General features: G+C 39.3%; 1 protein-coding gene across 1 annotated transcript in view; it reads left to right on the forward strand.

Moving 5' to 3' along the window:
• LOC124554778 (HEAT repeat-containing protein 5B) overlaps nt 1–20,271 on the forward strand; it is a 475,467-nt gene that overhangs the window by 423,159 nt on the left and 32,037 nt on the right. Inside the window, exons 32-36 of the mRNA XM_047128424.1 lie at nt 4,828–4,943; nt 12,576–12,857; nt 13,791–14,027; nt 19,636–19,787; nt 19,887–20,100. Of these exons, the coding sequence (XP_046984380.1) occupies nt 4,828–4,943; nt 12,576–12,857; nt 13,791–14,027; nt 19,636–19,787; nt 19,887–20,100 (1,001 nt within the window). The remainder of the gene's footprint in view (nt 1–4,827; nt 4,944–12,575; nt 12,858–13,790; nt 14,028–19,635; nt 19,788–19,886; nt 20,101–20,271) is intronic.

Here is a 20,271-nt window from a genome sequence, read left to right on the forward strand (position 1 = left end):
CAGAATGAAGAACGCTTTGGCTGAAAGCTAAATATGTAACAGTCTTTCCGTTGTGCCTGTCTGTAGCTTAACATGTCACCTCTACAGTGTGTAGAAATCTATGGTTTTCCTTATATTGTTAATAAACTAACAGGTTATTTAAGTAACCATACACATTTTTGGTCACAGAAAAGTTGGGGCTACAAAACTATGACACTGACTTTCAGCAATAATGTTTTTTAAGATTGGACCATTCTGAGACATGAACATTTTAAATACGATTAACTTTTGAAATATTATGTACTCAGAAAAAGTGAGATGTTTGTTGAAAAGAGGAGAATGAGGGCTTTTTAATGAGCTATATTAATTTACAAACAACTTTCAGCATCATTGAATTTTTACAGTCACATGGTTTGCAGATATAGTACACCGAATGGTTTGCAGATATAGTACACCATGAACTTTTTAATTAAATATTGCTTGAAAAAGAAACAAGTTATTTCCTGTAACTATTATGAATGTACTATTAACAAAGAAGGATAAGAAATGTAAAAATAATAATATTGGCATCAAGAGTGGTATAACAACAAGTGGGATAGTCTGACCTTGCTCTGTTATAGAGGGGGTGGGTAAAATATGTGTTCAGTGGCTGATGCACACCTGGAGAAAAGCATAGGATGAAGTTTGTGAAGGTGAGTTGGAAGAAATGTAGAATATGAATCCAGTATTTGGTAAGAAGCAAGTTGATGAGCACATTTGGAGGGGGGTGGGGATTAGAAACCCTTAAAACATTCAACAGTCTACAGATATTATAAATCAATAGAAGAAAATGGGAAAATGTGAATGAGAAAGTAAAGGAAGCTGTAGTCCCAAAGTATGGATGATTTCAACAGTTTTAGTGAATGTCACCCTTGGTTTCATGTGCATTGTATATCCTGTTCACTTCCGCACCCGAAACACTGAAAGACCTCTCTTAAATCCCTAAGAAATTCTGGCCATGTATAAAGGTTGTCTGAGGCACCAGAGGTAGTATCCTGAGACTAGGTGACAGAGAACCCAATACTGGGAGTAGAAATGAAAGAAAACAGAGATGCTGAACTCTGTTTTAGATTATATTTTACAAAGGAAGATCCTGGAGTACTGCACCAATTTAATTCTCACACTACTGCAGTGATGATTGTTATTGGTATTAGTGTTAGTGGCATTGAGGAACAGCTGAAATCACTAAAAGTGAACAGATCTCCAGGGCCTCATGAAATGGCTGTCAGATTCTATACAGAATTTGCAGCTGAGTTAGTCCCTCTCTTAACCATATTATTCCAGAGATCCTTCAGACAAGAAACTGCGCCCAGTGGTCAGAAGAAAGCATGAGTTACAACAATCTACTAGAAGGGCAGCAGAAGTGACACACGACACAACTGTCAAATATAATTGACATCCATCTGTTGTAGAATCTTGGAACACTTCTGAGCTCAAGTGCAGTGAGGTAGCTTGAACAGAATGACCACTTCCGCATCATCCAGCATGCACTCCAAAAACCACAGTCATGTGAAACCTAGCTCATGCTTTCCTCGCCTAGCATTCTGAAAACCATGGATCAAGGCATTCATTACACATTATTTCTTGACTTCCAAAAAGCTTTCAACTCAGTACCACACAGTGCTTATCAACAAAATTATGATTATTTAGGTATCAAACAAAATTTATGGTTGGACTGAGGTTTCTTGATAGGGAGGACGGAGTGTCATCAAACTATGTAGACTTAGCTTTGGGTGTGCGCCAGTGAAGTGTGTTGGGATGCTTGCTGTTCATGTTGTATGTTGATGACCTGGCAGACAGTATCAATAGTAAACTCAGACTTTTTGCCAAAGATCCAGTTATGTATACTGTAGTACTCTCTGGAAAAAGCTGCCCAAATATTGTCAGAGCTTGATAAGATTTCAAAATGATGCAAAGATTGGCAACTTGCTTTAAATGTTCAGAAATGTAAAATTATGCACTTCACAAAACACAGAAAAATAGTATCCTACAACCACAATATCAATGCACCATCACTGGAATTGGTCAGCTTGTAAAAATACCTGGGTGTTGCAACTTGTCAGGATATGAAACAGAATGATCATATTGACTTAACTGTAGGTAAAGCAGGTGGCAGACTTTGGTTAATGGTTAGGGTACTGGAAAATGCATTCCATCTACAAAGGAAATTGCTTACAAAAACTTTCTTGATCTGTCTTAGGATATTGCTCAAGTGTGTGGGACTCGTACCAAATAGGGGATGTTGAACATATAAAAATAAGGGTAGTATAGTGATTGCAGGTTTGTTCAACTCATGGTAGAGTGCAATGGGTGTTTCAAGAACTAGTATTAAGTGAGGAATGTAGAACTACATTCCAGCCTGTTGTGTATCGCTCCCATAGGCACTGCAAAGACATGATTAGGCTAATTACATCTCGCACACAGGAATCTAAGCTGTCATTCTACCCACTTTCCATAGACAAATGGAATGGTATGTAAAGAAACCCTGACATTTACAGAGGGAAATACCAACTGCCATGCACTTCAGTGGTCTGCAGAGTATATAAGTAGATGCAGATGAAAATGTCAACATCTACACAATACAAAGTTGACTAGCATAACTGCTATTATGTGGGTCTGGCAACTGCATGTATCCCAGCTATGTTTAGGTGCAGGTATAAAAGTTAATGCAGTTAAACATGAAGGACTGTTGGATCCTGTAGTCTATACAGCCTGCATCATGTTCAGATATGAGGCTAGCACAGGGTTATTCCTCTCTCGATTGTTATGTGATTTTTATTCTCCGGTTCTTCTATTCATTTTCATTTAAATTCATTTGTTTAATTTATTTCTCCCCCCCCCCCCACCCCCCCCCCCCTCTCTCTCTCTCTCTCTCTCTCTCTCTCTCTCTCTCTCTCTCTCTCTCTCCCTCTCCCTCCCTCCCCCCCCCCCTCTCTGTCTCTCTCTCTCTCTCTCTCTCTCTCTCTCTCTCTCTCTCTCTCTCTCTCTCTCTCTCTGGTTGAGAATAGTTCTGGTTGAGAATAGTGTTAAAGGAAAGTTCACTCCAGAGAATAAAAAAATTTATCAGACAGAATTTCTGGCAAGTACATACTGTTCCTGCCCCGGTGTGTCCTACCTGGTCTGCAGTGTTTCGTTGAGTGGTTTACAGGCTATTGATCAGTACTACCCATGCCATCCTGTGATAGCAACTATCCAGGAGTCGGTTTATGCCCTCCAGTGATCCGGTCATTCAGTGGTCTTTGTATAGACCCCAGGGCATGATGGAATTCCGGGAAATGAGTTCGTTGACAGGATGGCCAAACAGGCCACTCGTAAGCCGCTTCTGGAGATTGGTATACCCAAAGCTGACTTCCAATCGGTTTTATGCCCCAAAGTTTTCAGGATTTGGGATGCTGAATGGCGCATCTTAGTTATGCCCAATAAACTCCGTGCTTCAAGGAGAGCACACATGAGTGGAAGTCTTCTCTGTGGGTTTCTCGCAGGGACTCTGTGGTCCTCTGCTGCCTTCGCATTGGCCACACACTTGGCTGACACATGGCTACCTTCTCTGGCATGAGGTCCCACCATGCTGTCGCTGTGGTTCCTGTCTTAACAGTGGTCCACATTATGTTGGACTGTCCACATCTAGCTGTTCTGCAATGGAATTTTAATCTTCCTGATGCACTTCCTTCGGTTTTAGGAAACGATGCCTCCACAGCTAACTTGGTTTTACATTTTCTACATGACACTAGTTTTTTCTTCGGTTTAAGTTTTGGTTCCTGTCCCTTGTCTCACTGTGCTGTCTACCCTAGTACTTTTAGGTTAGAGATTTTAATGTTTTGCAGAGTGGATGGCTCATCCTTTTTTATCCTCGTGATCAGCCAGCCCAGGACATCTGATATCCTGTTTTAAGCTCTTCTGCCTGTTTCTTACGTGTCTGTGTTTTTCTTGTCTTCTGTTGTCCCCAGTGTGTTCAGCTTTGTGCTTTTTTTTTTTTCCTCCGTCCATCTAGAATTCTTGTGTTGTGTACTGTTTGTTTTCCATTTTATCCCATGGACTTGGTTGAATGGAACAAGAGACCAATGACCACACAGTTTGGTCCCTGTAAAACTCAAACCAACCAGCCAGCCAAGTACATACTGCGAGAAGATGAAATGCACAATGCTGCCGACAGTCACACATAAAAGTATACACATCATTCTAGCCCCTCATCCTTATCGTAGGTGGGTGCCTCTTATTTGGTTGTGAGTTACCTGCCCTTCTTTTTAACCTTCCACAACCTGTCTCTATCCCCTCACCCTCACTTTAAAAAAAAATCTGGATAATCAGAGGTGCTTTGGCAATGGGAAAACAATGTATTGTAAGGTACAATGTGACATTCCATGATTACCATCTGTTCAATGAAGAGGTCTTGGTGGCTGTGGATGAGTATTTTGCATAAGTTGCAGAATGGAACTTTGGGGTGGAATCTACTTGTAAACATTAGACAAAGTGCACCAATCTGAATGTTTAAGAGTTGTTCTGGGCCTATATTTTAAAGGTGAAAACATAGGCCCCAAGTTGTTCACTTTACCATTGTATTTAATCATATCAGCAAAATTTTGCATCACAGTCTTTAATGTGTGATACTGCAGTAGATCATTTATTGCATTAATAGCAGACATAAGCGGTGGTGTATTTGTGTATTGTTTTGAGGAAGAGGGCTAATTAGGGAACCTGAGGAAGAAAGCTATGAGAACAGTCACTTTGTGTAGTATGCTCTTGTTATTGTTGTAGATGTTGAGAAAATAATTGTATGTATCACAACTCATTTTTTTTCCTTTTGCTCAGGCTCTTGTTGACCAGAGACAGTCCTTCAACACAGCTGTTGGTGATGGAGGTTCTAAAGCAAGTTTTGACAGCTGCACAAGAGTGTCTTGATGTACAAAAGAAGAAGAGACTGAGAGGTAATGTGTGTGTGTGTGTGTGTGTGTGTGTGTGAGGTACGTAATGAAAAATAGAGGTGAATGAGTTAAGGAGAATAGGTATTAGCATGTTGAAATGTTATGCTAATTTTTACCCCTCCCCCTCAGCCATTTCTGAAATGATAGTGGGACATCTATGTATTGCTAAAATAAGTAGTTATTCACATTTTTTCCATATTTTAAACAGTTCTGTAATAAAATAATACTTTTGTCCATTGATCCGTAACATGCTAAATTAAATACTAACTGGGAGTACACACATGTTCTCTAGAATTTAGAGCTCAGACAGTAAAGCAAAATCAATATGGAATATTGTTGAAACAGAGATAGGGAAAGATTCTATGGAATTTGACACTATTTTTTTATTAAAGAGTTTGGAGCATTGCAATAGTCTTTTCGTGTGTGTAATATTATGTAACAACTATTGAAAGGCAGGTGAAAAAAAATAGGTACCAGTAATTCAAAGAAACAAAAACATTTCATCAAAGAAGCAAGAATTAAATGAAATGAGGAAATCATTAAGACTGTTAACAATAAAAGTCTTCTAATAAAACAGTAAGAATGAGTCATTGAAGGGAAACTCAGAGGAAATACAGGACGAGGAAAAGAAGAATTCAACATCTGAATGATATGAAAGATGGAAGGAGATACAACAGACTGAAGGAAGAGGCTGAAGACAGGGAACAGTGGAATTAGAAATTCTCCGTACGAAGACATGGACCTGCCACTAGGCAGAATACTAAATAATAATAATAATAATAATAATAATAATAATAATAATAATAATACTAATAAACCCCTACCGAGTGAGATGGCGCAGTGGTTAGACACTGGACTCGCATTCGGGAGGACGTCGGTTCAATCCCGCGTCCGGCCATCCTGATTTAGGTTTTCCGTGATTTCCCTAAATCACTCCAGGCAAATGCTGGGATGGTTCCTCTGAAAGGGCACGGCCGACTTCCTTCCTCATCCTTGCCTAATCCGATGAGACCGATGACCACGCTGTCTGGTCTCCTTCCCCAAACCGACCAACCAACCAATAAACCCCGTGGAGGCCTGGGAAAAGAATAGGCCTCCGGTATGTTCTGCCAGTCGTAAAAGGTGACGAAAAGAACAAACCACTAATAGGGCTAACTCCCCTTTTAGTGTGATTAGTTGGTTCAGGACAGAACTAATGAAGCCTCAGACAAGCGCTGTCATGGTCGGGGACGACGCTTGAACCCTATGCCCGTCCACAATGGTAACGACACTGCTAGCCACACGGCAAATGATTTAAATCCAAATAGAGGTGTTTTGCAGGATATGCTTCCTGCAACCACTCTAGAAGGAAAACAAAGGCAGAGGATGAGATGGTCAGATGAAGTTAACCGACACCTCATGTTCTGTTATTACTAAGCAACAAACTTAGGAACCAACACAACTGGATACAGATCACAAGTATACACAACATTTATTACCAGATACCCAGAATTAAAATTTGTAACAGAACAGCGACTAGCTGATCAGATCCGTGTAGTAATAAAAAATAACAGGATACCCCAATCAGAATTAGAAAACATCAAACAAGTACAACAAATACTGGAACAAAATAATGTGCAATCAGAAGAAGAAGAAGAAGAAGAAGAAGAAGAAGAAGAAAATACAGTAATGGTCTCAAACATCCCAGAGCAAACAAACAAAGAACAACACGCATAAATTAAACAATCAGAGGAAAACGAAATCTTAAGACAGCCACCAGAACAAGCACAAATAGAACATGAAGTGACACATATGTTAGATATATAAGAAAAATTTCAGTTGACATATATAGAATACAAAGACACAAATACGGACATTAGACCATTCTTGCATAGACCACCAAATAACCCACAAGTTGAAACAACAATAACAACTATCAACACAATCATACACAACAAAATAAATGAAAATACAACTATGGAAGAGTTAAAACTACTGGTTTATGTAGGAGCACTCACTACACTAAATATACACACTAGGCAGAGACCAGAACCAACCAACACACAGAAGAAACCCACAAAACCAGCATGGCAACACAGGCTACAGATCAGAATAGAAAAACTGAGAAAAGACATCGGACAGCTAACACAATTTATAAGAAATGAAATATCAGACAAAAAATGGAAAAGGTTAGGTAAAATCTCACAACAAGAAGCGATAGAGCAATTAGATGAAAAGAAGCAGAAATTACAAGCATTGGCCAAACGACTTAGAAGATACAAAAAAAGTGAAAATAGAAGGAAACAAAACCAAACATTCAACACAAACCAAAAGAAATTTTACCAGACAATAGATAACACACACATTAAAATAGACAATTCACCAAACATAACAGACATGGAACACTTTTGGAGCAACATATGGTCAAACCCGGTACAACATAACAGACATGCACAGTGGATACAAGCAGAAACAGACACATACAAGATGATACCACAAATGTCTGAAGTGATAATTTTGCAACATGAAGTCACCCGAGCAATTAATTCTACACACAATTGGAAACCCCCTGGAAATGATAAAATAGCAAATTTCTGGCTAAAGAAGTTCACCTTAACACATTCACATGTAACTAAATTATTTAACAATTACATTGCAGACCCATACACAGTCCCTGATACACTTACACAAGGAATAACTTATCTGAAACCTAAAGATCAAGCAGACACAGCAAACCCAGCAAAATATCGCCCCATAACATGCCTACCAACAATATACAAAATATTAACTTCAGCCATTACACAGAAATTAATGACACATACAACACACAACAAAATTCTAAATGAAGAACAAAAAGGTTGTTGCAAAGGAGCATGAAAATGTAAAGAGCAACTGATAATAGATACAGAGGTGACATATCAAGCTAAAACTAAACAAAGGTCGCTACACTACGCATACATTGATTACCAAAAAGCTTTTGATAGTGTACCCCACTCATGGTTGCTACAGATATTGGAAATATACAAAGTAGATCCTAAATTGGTACAGTTCCTAAACATAGTAATGAAAAATTGGAAAACCACACTTAATATCCAAACAAATTCAAATAATATCACATCACAGCCAATACAGATTAAGCATGGAATATACCAAGGAGACTCATTAAGTCCTTTCTGGTTCTGTCTTGCTCTGAACCTACTATCCAACATGCTAAATAATACAAATTGTGGATATAATATTACTGGAACATACCCACACAAAATCACACATTTGCTATACATGGATGATCTAAAAACTACTGGCAGCAACCAATCAACAACTCAACCAATTACTAAAGATAACAGAAGTATTCAGCAATGATATAAATATGGCTTTTGGAACAGACAAAAGTAAGAAAAATAGCATAGTCAGGGAAAGCACACTAAACAAGAAGATTACATATTGGATAACCACAGCGACTGCATAGAAGCAATGGAAAAAACAGATGCCTATAAATATCTAGGATACAGACAAACAATAGGAATAGATAATACAAATATTAAAGAAGAACTAAAAGGAAAATATAGACAAAGACTAACAAAAATACTGAAAACAGAATTGACAGCAAGAAACAAGACAAAAGCTATAAATACTTATGCTATACCAATATTGACCTACTCATTTGGAGTAGTGAAATGGAGTAACACAGACCTAGAAGCACTCAATACACTTACACGATCACAATGCCACAAATATAGAATACATCACATACACTCAGCAACAGAAAGATTCACATTAAGCAGAAATGAAGGAGGAAGGAAATTTATCAACATAAAAAACCTACATTATGGACAGGTAGACAATTTAAGAAAATTCTTTACGGAATGAGCAGAAACTAGCAAAATACACAAAGCAATCACTCATATAAATACATCGGCTACACCACTGCAATTTCATAACCACTTCTACAACCCTTTAGATCACATAACATCAACAGATACGAAGAAAGTAAATTGGAAAAAGAAAACACTACATGGCAAGCACCCGTATCATCTAACACAGCCACACATCGATCAAGACGCATCCAACACATGGCTAAGAAAAGGCAATATATACAGTGAGACGGAAGGATTCATGATTGCAATACAGGATCAAACAATAAACACCAGATATTACAGCAAACATATTATTAAAGATCCCAATACCACAACAGATAAATGCAGACTTTGCAAACAACAAATATAAACAGTAGATCACATAACAAGCAGATGTACAATACTAGCAAATACAGAATACATCAGAAGACATGACAATGTAGAAAAAATAATACATCAACAACTTGCCATACAACATAAACTAATAAAAGAACATGTTCCCACATACAAGTATGCACCACAAAATGTACTGGAGAATGATGAATACAAAGTATACTGGAACAGAACCATTATAACAGATAAAATGACACCACATAACAAACCTGGCATCATACTCACCAATAAAAAGAAGAAAACACAACTAATCGAAATATCCATACCCAATACAACAAATACACAGAAGAAAACAGGAGAAAAAATTGAAAAATACATCCAACTGGCTGAGGAAGTCAAGGACATGTGGCATCAGGATAAAGCTGACATTATACCAATTATACTATCAACTACAGGAGTCATGCCACACAATATCCACCTGTACATCAACGCAATACAGCTACATCCAAACGTATATATACAACTACAGAAATCTGTAATTATTGACACTTGTTCAATTACCCGAAAGTTCCTAAATGCAATGTTACATATACCGTACAGTTAAAAGGAAGTCACGCTTGATCAAGGTCCGCGTCACTTTCCATTTTTAACCAGACATAACGCCTGAGACAGGAAAGAGAAATAATAATAATAATAGTGACTTTATAATATGTAATGATCATAGTCACATGTGTGACACACCATTAATTGGAAGAAATACCCAGACAAATTAAAATATTCCATTCTTAGCTGCAGATATCAGTAACGACCTGCCATCTGTGTCCTAATTTCTAAAATTTTGGTAAGGTAATGTACTGAAGGGTTGTCACCCACCTGTCCAGTAATGGGACACTTAGCCAGTTACAGTTTGGGTAACAAATGGGCCATTCTAATGAGACAGCTGCTATATTTAATAGGAAAATACCACCAGTTGCAACTCTTGCGTTACCTACCATAGGTATATATTGTGTCTGTTATCTGTTATGGCAGTTTGAAAGAGAAGTTACATTTTTGTTGAAAATGTTGTTCAGAACATGCTTGGTTTTACTTCAGAAATGAAATACAAAAAGTTATACTATGATGATGAAGTAATTCATAGAGTAATTCATACTGCACCATATGCTTGGGGAGATATTAAAGCGTACATTTTACACAACTGGATAACAGACATTCTAGTATTAAGAGCTCTATGTTAATAATATACCTTCTTATTTGAATCAGAGGCAGAATTGGTCCTTTCTGCAGATGACAATAATTGTTGTAAATCTCAGTGAAGAATTGTAAGAGAACATATTGAATTATGTTTTGAGAAGGTTATTAATGTGTTTAGCAAAAATGAATAAGTTTTGAACTTAGGAAAAAAGCATCATAGCCATAACAACTTCATATTTGGGTGAAAGATCTATAAACAAATTAGTAGGACAGCTGTGGGAACCGCACCATAGCCCAGTCTTTAAATGAGCTGCATGGAAAAGACGTTCCTTAGCTCCCAACAGTTGTGCTCTGTGAAAGAACTTCACCACTTTTTCTACTACAGGTTCACTTCTTTTCCCAGCTTAAATTCACCTGGCCCTCCTCCAGATCCAACATTGTCTTCCTGGCGGTTATCTTCCATCCTATTGGTGATCACATCTAAACTTTAGTCTGTATCAAACTGACCAGTTGGCAACAGTATCTCCACTTTAGCAACTGACATCCCTTCCATGGTAAATGGAACTTTCACTACAGCCTAAGCATGCATGATAAATATACCTTGACTAGCATGATACCCCTCAGTACGTACACCAACAACCTCTTTCAGACCTTACTCTCCTGCGTCTACTTCACAGGTCTTGTCCATAAACAAATTTTGTGGGCAATCTCCTTCTCTTACTGTCCCGCTTCCAAAAAAACTCAGAAACACCCCTTTTGTCACCCAGTACCACCCAGGCCTCAATTGCCTCTGTAGATTATCCACTAGGGCTACGACTTTCTGAAGTTTGGCACTGGCAGGACATCATTTCTTCTTTATATTCTCCACATGACCCACTAGCCCCTTCTATCACCCTCATAACCTCTGCAGAATAATTGTCTAACCGTATAAAATTCCCAGACCATTATCCTTAGCCCTGAAGTTCCTACCCATGCTGTCATTCTCACTGTTAAACCTCCTCCCCGTACCCTGTACCTCTCGCCTCCTCCCCTCTTTTCGCTTTCCTTCTTGTTTTTAATTGCATTAATCTTCCCATGTTTCGTTTTCCCTTTCTCTGATTGGGAACCAAGAAAAAAGGGAAAAAAACTATGAAGTGAGTAGACAATGCTGAAATGGCTGTATATGTACCTTGAATTACTTCTTCAGGTTGGTAAATGGACTGGTTGGACACATTGTGCATGCAGGGCAGATAATCGGCTCCATTTTCAAGATTTGGAGCTGTGCTGAGAATGCTTGTCACAAAAATCATGATAGTTTAGAAAACTGGTTATGCTTGAAGTAGAATCACACTGTTTTGTCGCTAGTTATATCTGTGCAACTAACACTTCCAGTTGTTAGTACTCTGTTGAGACAGAAGCTGGTGATGCCCGTGAGCTATAGATATAAATATGCCAGTTATTTAAGTACTAATGTGTGAGCATTAGGCACTGCATGCTCTTGTAACTGTTATGTAAAGCCAGTGTGGGTGCATTTTGGTATAGATTTTATTGCAACTGACACTGAACTGTGTTTCACAATTATCAAGTTTGGTTCTGATGATGACGGTAGCTGAAACACATCTACGACATGTGGGAAAAAAATACATTAAGTGATCTGTATAGCATTATTCGCTTGTCAGTGTAGTCTTCATTTTACAGGTGCTAAATTTGTTGCTTAATTTTATGTTGTATGCCTCCATCTTATTAAATGATGTCATTTATTATTTCCTACCTGTTGCATTTGTCTCTTTCTAACCCTGTGTCTATTTTCACTCTAGGTTTTGTTAGTCTGTGAGCATGTGAAATTCTAATTTGGTGTAAGACCTTCACATTCTCTTTAATTTCTTAGTCTGTGATAAAAAATTATTTTAGTTCTTTTTCATCTTTGAGAAGCCAGTTGTATATTTTTTCTTATGAAACGGTTTATTAAGGACAAACATGTTATTCTCTTTGGCAAATTGTGGCAATGTATGATTTTTGTCATTTCTAGTCATTCTATTCTCCCAGCAGTATCAGAGCTTGGGATACTGATGAAATAACATCAGAACACTGTTTCGTTCCCTTTGTCCTCATTAGTATGTCATTAAGGGCTCTCTCACTAGTTCTTAATAAAGTTACCTTTTTAGTGGTATATTAGATCATACATGAATAATGTACTCTCCTGAGTGTAATTTGGCATACTGTTATACCTTTTGTGGCATGTATTACCAGACTTCCCAGTGTCTTAGTTTTGTGACCATATGGTATTCTCATCTTTCAGAAATGGTTCCTGCAAATCAAGATTCAAACAGCTGCCCAGAAGTAGACTTACTTGGTGAAGGTGGTACTAAAGGTGATTTGGTTCCAGGGCAGTCACTAGTATTTGCCATGCTTGAAGTGTGCTTGTGTGTGCTGGTGCGGCAGCTACCAGCTCTGAATCCTTCTCCATCACCAGTGATTTGCTCAGCTGTGCGCACCTTGCATTTAACAGAAGAAGCTGGTCGACTTATGTCTGCTGCAGTTTCGTGCATGGAGAACCTACCAAAACTGTGCTCTCCACAAGGTTAGTAGTTTTTAATAGTGTTATATAAAAATTTTAGCTTAGATGTTGTGGTAGACTTACTGTACTTACGTTTATCTAAAAAAACTTGTGATGATGATTCAACCTTCAGTTAAAAATGTAGGTCTAGTTACAACTTGTCATCAATGGTGTGTCTCTTGGACAAAGTACAAATATGTACAAATAGCATTTGAGTGCAATTGTGAGGCTGTAGGTGCAGAATAGTCTACATGTCATATTTCAAGTAATTATTTGCAGAGATGTAATCTCTGCTGTGCACAAAAATGTGTCCGTTTTTTCGTAACATTTATTTATAAAAAGAACTTGTAATGAAACTTTTAGTAGTTGTCATGTTTGAGAAAGACTGAGTCTAAGTCTGTTTCAGATACAGAGACCCATTTGTAATTCAAATGTCTTCGTAAATTGAAATTCCTGTGAAATGAGACCTATGCTCTGAAAAAACTGCTGTTAATAATTTTAAAACTGTGATATGACAGTGGTGACTGTTTTGGCACATACTTTTTTCACTGTTCATAGTATAATTAAAAGTTGTAAAGTAGTTGATGATCAGCAGTTCTTTACCTTTTTTCCAATAAAAAAAGTGCTTCCCCCTTTTAATTGCTATATGCTTAAAAATAAAGATGGGCATACAGAACAGATCTCTCTCTCTCTCTCTCTCTCTCTCTCTCTCTCTCTCTCTATCTATGTGTCTGTCTGTGTCTTCCACCAACTCCAAACGCATAATACAGCAAAATAATATTTAGCTGTTGAAAGATAAACCAGAAAAATTGCTGATGAATAGCAGTGAACTGAAAACTGTTCAAAATGAGATTTAGAATGTACTTTTTTAGTAATAATATTTTTAGTAATTATAGTATTAAAAATTTGTTGAGAGTACTTTTGCTTTTATAGCAATTTTCTATTTTCCATTCGCAGGAGCAGTAGTTGTGTTGCCAACTATTCTGTATTTGACAACTGGTGTCATCAAAGAGACAGCAACCAAAAGCATCCATGATCCAAGGATTCTAGCATCAACTGTCCCAGTTTCATCAGCTCTGCATTGCCTTAGATCCTTGTGTAGCAGCAAGTATGCTACAGATGCACGTTCATGTGAAGAATGGAAGCAGCTGCTGCAGAGCACCCTTGCAAAAATATTGGACCTTGCAAAAACAGGTAATTTTTGTCTATTGATTAATGATTCCCTGTGTCTTGTTGGTGCATTAAAAATTACATTCAATACTATACAATGTTTGAAAATGATAACAAGAAAGAGAACATGCATGACTGAAATGATGTGAATACCACAGATTAAGTATATGATGGTACACAAATCATTAGGCAATGCATTCTGATTGCAGCTCGATGAACATTCATCCCATACTAAATTATCAGTCTCAAAATTTCATGTCATGTTATCAAAGAGGACCTGGATATGTTTAAGGAGAATCTCCATCCATGAAGTTTGTATGCATATCAAAAATGTACCTACAGAAGTTACTGGATGATCATGATGAACTAGTTGCCAACTGACCACGTCACTGTTACACGATAAATGACAGACTTAAAGGCTGTCAGTTCAACTAAATACCTACAGATTTAAACTATGAACAACTGAAATTGCAACCATCACATAGAATATGTTGTGGGGAAAATTAACCAAAGACTGCATTTTATTGGCAGAACTCTTATAACATACAAGAAATCTACTAAGGAGACTGCGTACACTGTTTGTCATTCTCATTCTGGTATAGCTCTGCATGGTATGGGAGCCTTACCAGATAGGATTGATGGAGGACATCAAAAATGTTCAGAGATGGTTAGCTCCTTTTGTGTTATCATAATATAGGGAAAGAAGGATATGCTAAGCGAATTGGGTGACAACCATTGAAACAAAGGTGTTTTCTGCAGTGTCAAGATCTTTTTTGTGAAATTTCAACCACCAACTTTCTCCTCTGAATGCCAAATTATTTTCCTAACCCCCACTTACATAAGGAGAAATGACTATCATGGTAAAATAAGAGAAGTTAGAGTTTGCTTGGAAGTACTGAGCTGTTCATTTTTCCCATGTGTGATTTGAGAGTGGAATGGTAAAGAAATAGTCTGAAAGTGTTTCTGCGAACCCAGTGACACGCACTTATGTGTGAAGTTCAGATTAATCAAGTAGATGTCGATGTATTTATAGATATGTTTCTTGGGCAAAATGTCAGGCAAACGTGCAGGCCAAGCAAGTAGTGTTTCTTGTTGTTCCACCTGTGGCTGGGCACTGCTGTTAAGAAGTATAGCATGTAAAGTTTCCATAAGGAAGTGCTGTACACACTTTCAAACTGGCCTGATGTAATTACTGCTATTCAGTTGCCCTCACTGTGTAGGATGTTAGTTTGCATTTTGCATCCAGTGGCCCACAAACGATTTCACCCGACAGCTGCCCATTATGCGAGTCAGCTATGTGTGCTGCCAGATTGTGGCCAGACTAACGACTTCTAACATCTACACTGAGGTGACGAAATTCATGAAATAGCGATATGCACATATACAGATGGCGGTAGTGCCATGTACACAGAGCATAAAAGAGCAGTGGATTGGCGGAGCTGTCATTTGTACTCAGGTGATTCATGTGAAAAGGTTTCTGATGTGATTATCGTCGCACAATGACTTTGAACATGGAATGTTACTTGGAACTAGATGCACGGCACATTCCATTTTGGAAATTGTTAGGGAATTAATTATTCCAATATACACAAGTCAAGAGTGTGCCGAGAATACCAAATTCCAAGCATTACCTCTCACCGTGGACAACACGGTGGCTGACGGTCTTTGCTTAGCAACCGAGAGCAGTGGCATTTGTGTAGAGTTGTCGGTGCTTAACAGACAAGCAGCACTGCATGAAATGACCACAGAAATCAATGTGGGACGTGCAACGAGAGTATCTGTTAGGACAGTGCAGTGAAGTTTGACGCTTAATGGGCTATGGCAGCAGACAGCCGGCATGAGGGACCTTGCTAACAGCATGACATTGCCTGTAATGCCTCTACTAAGCTCGTGACCATATCTGTTGGACCCTAGACAACTGGAAAACCATGGCCTGATCAGATGAATCCTGGTTTCAGTTGGTAAGAGCTGATGGTAGGGTTCGAGTGTGGCATAGACCCCATGAAACCATGAACCCAGGTTGTCAACAAGGTACTGTGCAAGCTTGTGGTGGCTCCATAATGGTGTGGATTGTGATTACGTGGAATGGGCTGAGTTCTCTGATCCAACTGAACCAATCATTGACTAAAAATGGTTATGTTCGGCTACTTGGAGATCATTTGCAACCATTCATGGCATTCATGTTCCGAAAGATGTCACCAGGCCACTGTTGTTCGCAGTTGATTTGAAGAGCATTTTGGACAATTCAAGCAATCTAACATCACCTGAGCCATCTGAGTGCACTTGAAAAGAGGCCTCAAAGCCATTTTCTTGCAGCTTTAATAACAGTTATGCAGGTTTACGTGTTACTAGATGAGTTAATGTTTCAATAGTGTGCACTGCTTCTTTAGGTGTAAATCAACTGTATCTGTCAGAGGAGGAAATAGTAGAACAAGATTTCAACTCAAATGCCACGTTGTACCTATACTGCCATGTGCCAAGGGACTGACACTAGCAAGGTGACCTTGAATGCTGCATGGAAGACTGGTAGCTGATCAACGTGGGCAGTGGGAGTGAGGGTGTCAGTGGAAACACGGAGGACAAGAGGGTAAACAGTGCTGATTGAAGTTCTGTTCAGACTGTAAGTTTTTCGAAACTGAACTCTGAGGAAACGAACATTCTGAAGCACTTGAAGTTTCACTGCTTTGTCTGTGTACGTGTACCCTGTTGTGCTGAGGGAACGGCTGTTGCCCAAGTCTAACATGTTTACTGGAGCAGTCTGAGTACACCGTAGTTTTTCAGGTGTACTTACTGGAATTGTTTACCACTGCACCTGTGGAGATAGTGGACACTGCAGACTCAGCCTCCTACTGGCTTTCAGTTTCCTGTGTTGTGACCTTGAAAGCCTGAGCAATTTTCAGTGCCTTCTTTGAGGAAGGATCCCGGTGCTGTAAAGCCTGTGCATACACTTCCTCGTTGGAAAAATATTGGAGAAGCAAGTCCCGAGTTGTCAAGTCAGCATATGATTTGTGACATGTTTCTTCTGAGCACATAAAAGTGCAGCAGCAGCTAAGACTCCAAAGTCAGTGATGCAGTTCATATAGGTTTATGACTGCAGTTTATAGTGCCAGTAAAATTCAAACCTATCACGCACCACTCAGGATTGACTCCCGTAAATGATCAGACAACAGGTTACGAAGTTTAGGAAGAGACAAACACCAGAATTTTTCATGGGGGAAAGCTTATGTACCAATGAAAACACATTATGCAAAGACCAAGAAAGAAAAAAAAAAGACCATTTTTCATTCTCAGTTAGTTACTTTTTAAGCAGTGACGTAATGGTTGAGCTGCTGTAAACGTGTTGCTCAGTCACCAATACCATCTAGAAATGATGTAAATGGTGAAACTGCCATAGTTATCTTGTTTCTTGTGGATAATGGTGTTATTTGCTGCTGTAATAAGTCTAGTTGTCATTGCTCTGGTCCATTAGGTTTCAGTCAAGCTGTCATTGTTCCTGCTGTAGTTGCTGATAAAGCTGTCATTGTTAATGCTGTTGTAGAAGCCACTGCTTATTGACGCTCTGCGATTTGGAAATACTCGTTGTCACAGTTGTAGTCTGCAGTTATGAGCATAATTTATTGGGTAAACACACAGATGCAGTAGAGGCACACAGCTAATACAAACACATGTAAATCTGGCTTAACAGAAATAGAATGCAGCTGGCTGAAAATGAACCCATACAAAGTTCAGAGACAATGCTGAAGTTGTCAACTGATAGTGGCTGGCAAATTGAGTGTTCTGTGCAAGCAATCACAGGAGAGAATAGCAGCTTCGGGCTGCAGAACAGTTATTGACAGTTGGGTGGTCACAGGGTCCCACCAGGTGATGTGACGTGTGCTCTAGGGGTGTGGCTTCTTCCGAGAGTGCCACTTGCAGTGATTGCTTGCAGATCATGGTGCTACCTGTGGTGAAGGCTAAGTAAGCATCAAACTCCGACAGCTGTGATAGCTCTGTGTGACTGTTGGAGCTGATTACAGCAGTGGCTTAATGGAGATTGTGGCCAAGGTGGTTACAGGAGTGAAGGATGTGTTGCAAGGATAACTCTCATGTGCATAGTTGAGAAAAGCTGGTGGTGGAGGGAAGGATCCAGATGGCTTGGATTGTGAAGCAGCCATTGAACTCAAACATGTTGTGCTCTACTGTGTGTTGGGCCACTCGGTGGTCAACTTTGTTCCTGACCAGATTTTTGCAGTGGCCATTCATTTTGGTGGACAGCAGGTTGGTTGCTATACTGACATAAAAGGCTAGGCTGTGCAGTGATTGCAGCATGGTATATGACATGGCTGCTTTCACATGTGGCCCTGTGTTTGATTAGACAGGATAAGCCTGTGACAGGAATGGAGTAGGAAGTGCTGGATGGGTGGACTGGGCAGGTTCTGCACCTGGGTCTTCCACAGACATGTGATCCTTGTGGCAGTGATAGTGGAATAAGGATGGACTAGGATTTTGTGTAGGTTGGGTGGATTATGGACTACCATGCAAACGGTACTTCCTACAGCATTCCTGTCACAGCCTTATCCTATTCCATCAGAGGCAAGGCCACATGTGAAGGCAGCATAAACCAACTCTTCTGCAATCACTGTGCAGCCTATGCTGGTTTGACAACCAACCAGCTGCCCAACAGAATGACTGGCCACAACTGTGCTGAAGAAGAGAGTTAACTACCTGGTGGCACAATATGCAGCTGAGCACAGCATTTTGAAGCTCAATGACTACTTCACAATTTGGGCCATCTGGATACATCCCTCCACCACCAGCATTTCTGAACTATGTAGATGCAACCCATCCATCAGTCCTGTAACCTTTATGGCCCCAATCTCCATTAAACCACTGTCCCCACACCCTCTATCCAACAGTTTCCCCTTCCTCTGCTCTGTCACCTTCTCCCAGCCCATGTCTTCACATCACCTTCATCATGCACTGTACCCTACCAGCTCTGGATCAGTGTGTCGCATGCCTGGCCCTTGCACCTGTCATCCTTCCCTTCAACATTCCTAGCCAGCGAACCTGCTGCCTCCCTCCAAGTTACTAGCTACCCACCCCAACCCCTTTTCCTGACTTTTGCCTCTCTCCCCTACCCATACCATGTGATACAACCCCCACCCACCTTAGTCCATTACTGTGCAGTGAGTGGTCTTCTTTACTCCTAAAGTATTCATATTTCTAGGATTGATTGTTTTGCTCTGTTCAGACTCATTAGAAATCACTCACCATTATTACACCCTTTGATGTCAGCAAGACATATTGGCAATGGATTTCATGTTTCCAGTTTATTTGCTGGCTCTTCATTGAATGATCTTTCCAGTTATACAAGATGGGGTCTCTTGGGCCTATGTGGGCACTGCCTCTGTGCAGTCATAATCATGTATCGTTTGTACATTGATGTTCATGTCCTACTTGTATGTGATCATTCAGGCCATTACTTTTACATGCTTTAAGTCTGACAACCATTAGTGTGGAAGTATGAATGAGGCACTTAAAAATTATTGCTGTTGTCGTTTTGTTGTTGTTATGTTAACTGTTTGTGAAATAAAATTTTTTGACAGTGACTTGACTTGACTTGACTTGACTTGTCTTGTCTTTTCATTTACAGGCTCTGAAGAGACCAAATTAGATGAAATAACAATGCTGTTGGCAATTGCAGTATTTGTACTACATGCTCCTTCAGATGTGGTTTGTGTACCAAATCTCCAGTATCCTTGTATTAATCAGTTCCGTCACTGCTTGCAAAGTGACAATTTACAAGTAAGAGTTAATTCAAACTGAAATTATAACCAGAATATCAGAATTAATTAGTGATTGCTTACATAAATGACTTCTAATAATCTTTTTTTTCCATTTCAGATCAAACAAAGATGCATTCTGACTATGCGTACCATATTCTCTCACCCTGACCAAAATGTTGGAGTACCTTATATTCATGCATTAGCTCCCCGCTTGATTGAATTTCTCTATACTGAAGATAGCAGGCAACTTGCATCCGAGGCGGAACTACAGATTACAATGGAGTGCATTCAGACGGTGGAGACACTTACATCCCTCACAGAGCCACAATGCAGTGAGTATATATGTGAGACAGTGTCTTAATTACCAGACAGCAGCTAAACAGTTACTAAGGGTGCCATTGAAGAGTCATTGTAATAAATAAATGATGCCTGACAGTTCAGCTCCAGTGAAATACTGTGTGTTTACAGTGTTAGTTTCACTTAAACAGCTACATTTTACACAG

Source organism: Schistocerca americana, chromosome X, assembly GCF_021461395.2.
Source record: "Schistocerca americana isolate TAMUIC-IGC-003095 chromosome X, iqSchAmer2.1, whole genome shotgun sequence".
NCBI classification, from domain to species: Eukaryota; Metazoa; Arthropoda; class Insecta; order Orthoptera; family Acrididae; genus Schistocerca; species Schistocerca americana.